Source organism: Oratosquilla oratoria, chromosome 18 (genome assembly GCF_046742065.1).
Source record: "Oratosquilla oratoria isolate Oo_2021 chromosome 18, ASM4674206v1, whole genome shotgun sequence".
Classification (NCBI taxonomy): domain Eukaryota; kingdom Metazoa; phylum Arthropoda; class Malacostraca; order Stomatopoda; family Squillidae; genus Oratosquilla; species Oratosquilla oratoria.
The window spans coordinates 23,058,009-23,060,508 of NC_134794.1; the positions used below are offsets into that span (position 1 = coordinate 23,058,009).

Here is a 2,500-nt window from a genome sequence, read left to right on the forward strand (position 1 = left end):
CGCATCCCTCTGGACCGCCGATAGGACAAAACTACTTCACATGCCACTTTTCTTACATTTCTTTGCCCTCCATGGGAATCCAAGAAATCGGGGACTGCAGGACACCCAGATGAAGGTCCATTGGTTCTTGATTTTTTCCCTTCGGTCCTGATACTTCGAGGTCCACCTCCGAGTCCTGATAACCTTTCTTTGATCATCGGCCTATCCCCTTGAGAACGATACAGCCTCTCGCCTCACCACAGTGGGTTAATCCGGTTTGGTAAGGTTGTTTGCACAGTGCGCATTGCATGTAAGGTGTCGAGAGCGTTGGTTGCGGTTGTAATTGGAGTCTGAAACCAGTGTCATCACCTCGATCATACTGATCAAATGCCAATACTGAAATGTGGCACTGGTATACGTCTCCTCCGGTATCCGTCATTGCAGAGAGGAGTTGGGAAACCATAAGACTTGTTTCACACGTATTAACTTTTCATCGTGCGCCGTTCACAACACGACGTCGTGCTCTCAAATAAACATTGAATGCCTATGGACGTTTTCACACATGGTTGTGGTTGTCACGTGTGAAAGCGTCCTTAGACAACTATGGTTATTTGAAAGCAGGACGTCGTGACGTGGCCGGCGCACGGTAAAAAGACGATACGTGTGAAACGAGCCAAAAAGTGCAACATGAACAGTTGCTTAATTGTACTTCCCTGGAACACACATTCCATAAATACTATACCTGAATGAAAACAGTACACATATTTCTTTTCCAAATACCATCGTAACTTGTGTCATGCAGTTCCGCACAAAGTATAGATATAGTTTTTCTAGGTCACTATGTTTTGAGTGTCTTTATGAAAGTAATGAAGTCTTTATTACGTACCTATGTACTGGTTGGCTTTGGATGCGGACATCTTGAACTGGTGCTCCAGGTATTTGGACTTGAAGGTAATGTAGCCGAAGAAAGAGAAGAGGAAAAGAATCTGGTTGACCACGATTAGGAGGAAGACTTTGCTACTTAGGAGGCGGCCAAGGGTCGGGATGAGCGCTGTAAAGAGAATGTGACAGGTTTCAAAAAGTGCTTGGTAAAGAGGCAGGTTACGTCCGTCTACAAGATTGTATTTCGATCATGATATCAAGAAGGCAGGTGCGCACCAACAGAAATGAACGCACACGCGCACACACACACACACACACACACACACACACACACACACACACACACACACACACACACACACACACACACTCACACACAAACACACACACACACACACACACACACACACACACACACACACACACACACACACACACACACACACACAAACACACACACTCTCGATGGCGCAGTTGGTAGAGTTCCCAGCCGACAGTACGGCGGTCCGGGTTCCAATCCCGCCCAGGGCTGAAATAATTTCAGTATCGCTGCGCTCCGAGCTGTTACTCCAACTCTCGTGAGCGGGGAGTTTGGTGTGTGTGTGTGTGTGTGGTCACAGCATTACCAATCGATCGGTTATATAAAAGCTTTGAGCTCTCTTCCGGGAGGGAAATAGCTGTCGATCATGAGTCCAGCAGGTGAACCAAAACAATGATGAATCACTCACACACACACACACACACACACACACACACACACACACACACACACACACACACACACACACACACACACACACACACACACACACACACACTCACACACACACAAACACACACACACACATACACACACACACACACACACACACACACACACACACACACACACACACACACACACACACACACACTCAATCACACACACACACACACACACACACACACATTGTACACCAAGTTGAGGCTAGGTATGATAAACTGGAAAGTGGAAAGTATGACACGGGACTCAGTGACTGTAGCTCCTCTCCTGTACACTACAGTTAGGTTAAACATACACACACACACACACACACACACACACACACACACACACACACACACACACACACACACACACACACACACACACACACACACACACACACACACACACACACACACACACACACACACACACACACACACACACACGCACTCAAACACACACAAACACACACACACACATTGTACACCAAGTTGAGGCTAGGTATGATAAACTGGAAAGTGGAAAGTATGACACGGGACTCAGTGACTGTAGCTCCTCTCCTGTACACTACAGTTAGGTTAAACATACACGCACACACACACACACACACACACACACACACACACACACACACACACACACACACACACACACACACACACACACACACACACACTCGCACATACGAGTATACGTACAGACGCACACCCACGCACACGCACAAACAAGCCAAAACATGTGAGAGATTTATGAACGATAGAGGGACAAAGCATTTGAAAGAGAGGGAGATCTTGGCAGTTAACCAATTTAGATTCAGAAAAGGAAGATAATCTGTTTCGAACTTGTTGCGAGAGGAGAGAGATAAATGGGTAGTGGGTAGACCGTGTGTAC

General features: G+C 46.6%; 1 protein-coding gene across 4 annotated transcripts in view; it reads right to left on the reverse strand.

Moving 5' to 3' along the window:
• Window positions 1–2,500, reverse strand: part of LOC143035118 (solute carrier organic anion transporter family member 74D-like) — a 393,158-nt gene that overhangs the window by 187,610 nt on the left and 203,048 nt on the right. For 3 of the 4 annotated variants that reach the window (XM_076201697.1, XM_076201695.1, XM_076201696.1), the window contains one exon: window positions 866–1,030. The exons of the other annotated variant lie outside the window; for it this stretch is intronic. In XM_076201697.1, the coding sequence (XP_076057812.1) occupies window positions 866–1,030 (165 nt within the window). The remainder of the gene's footprint in view (window positions 1–865; window positions 1,031–2,500) is intronic. 4 annotated transcript variants of the gene reach the window in all.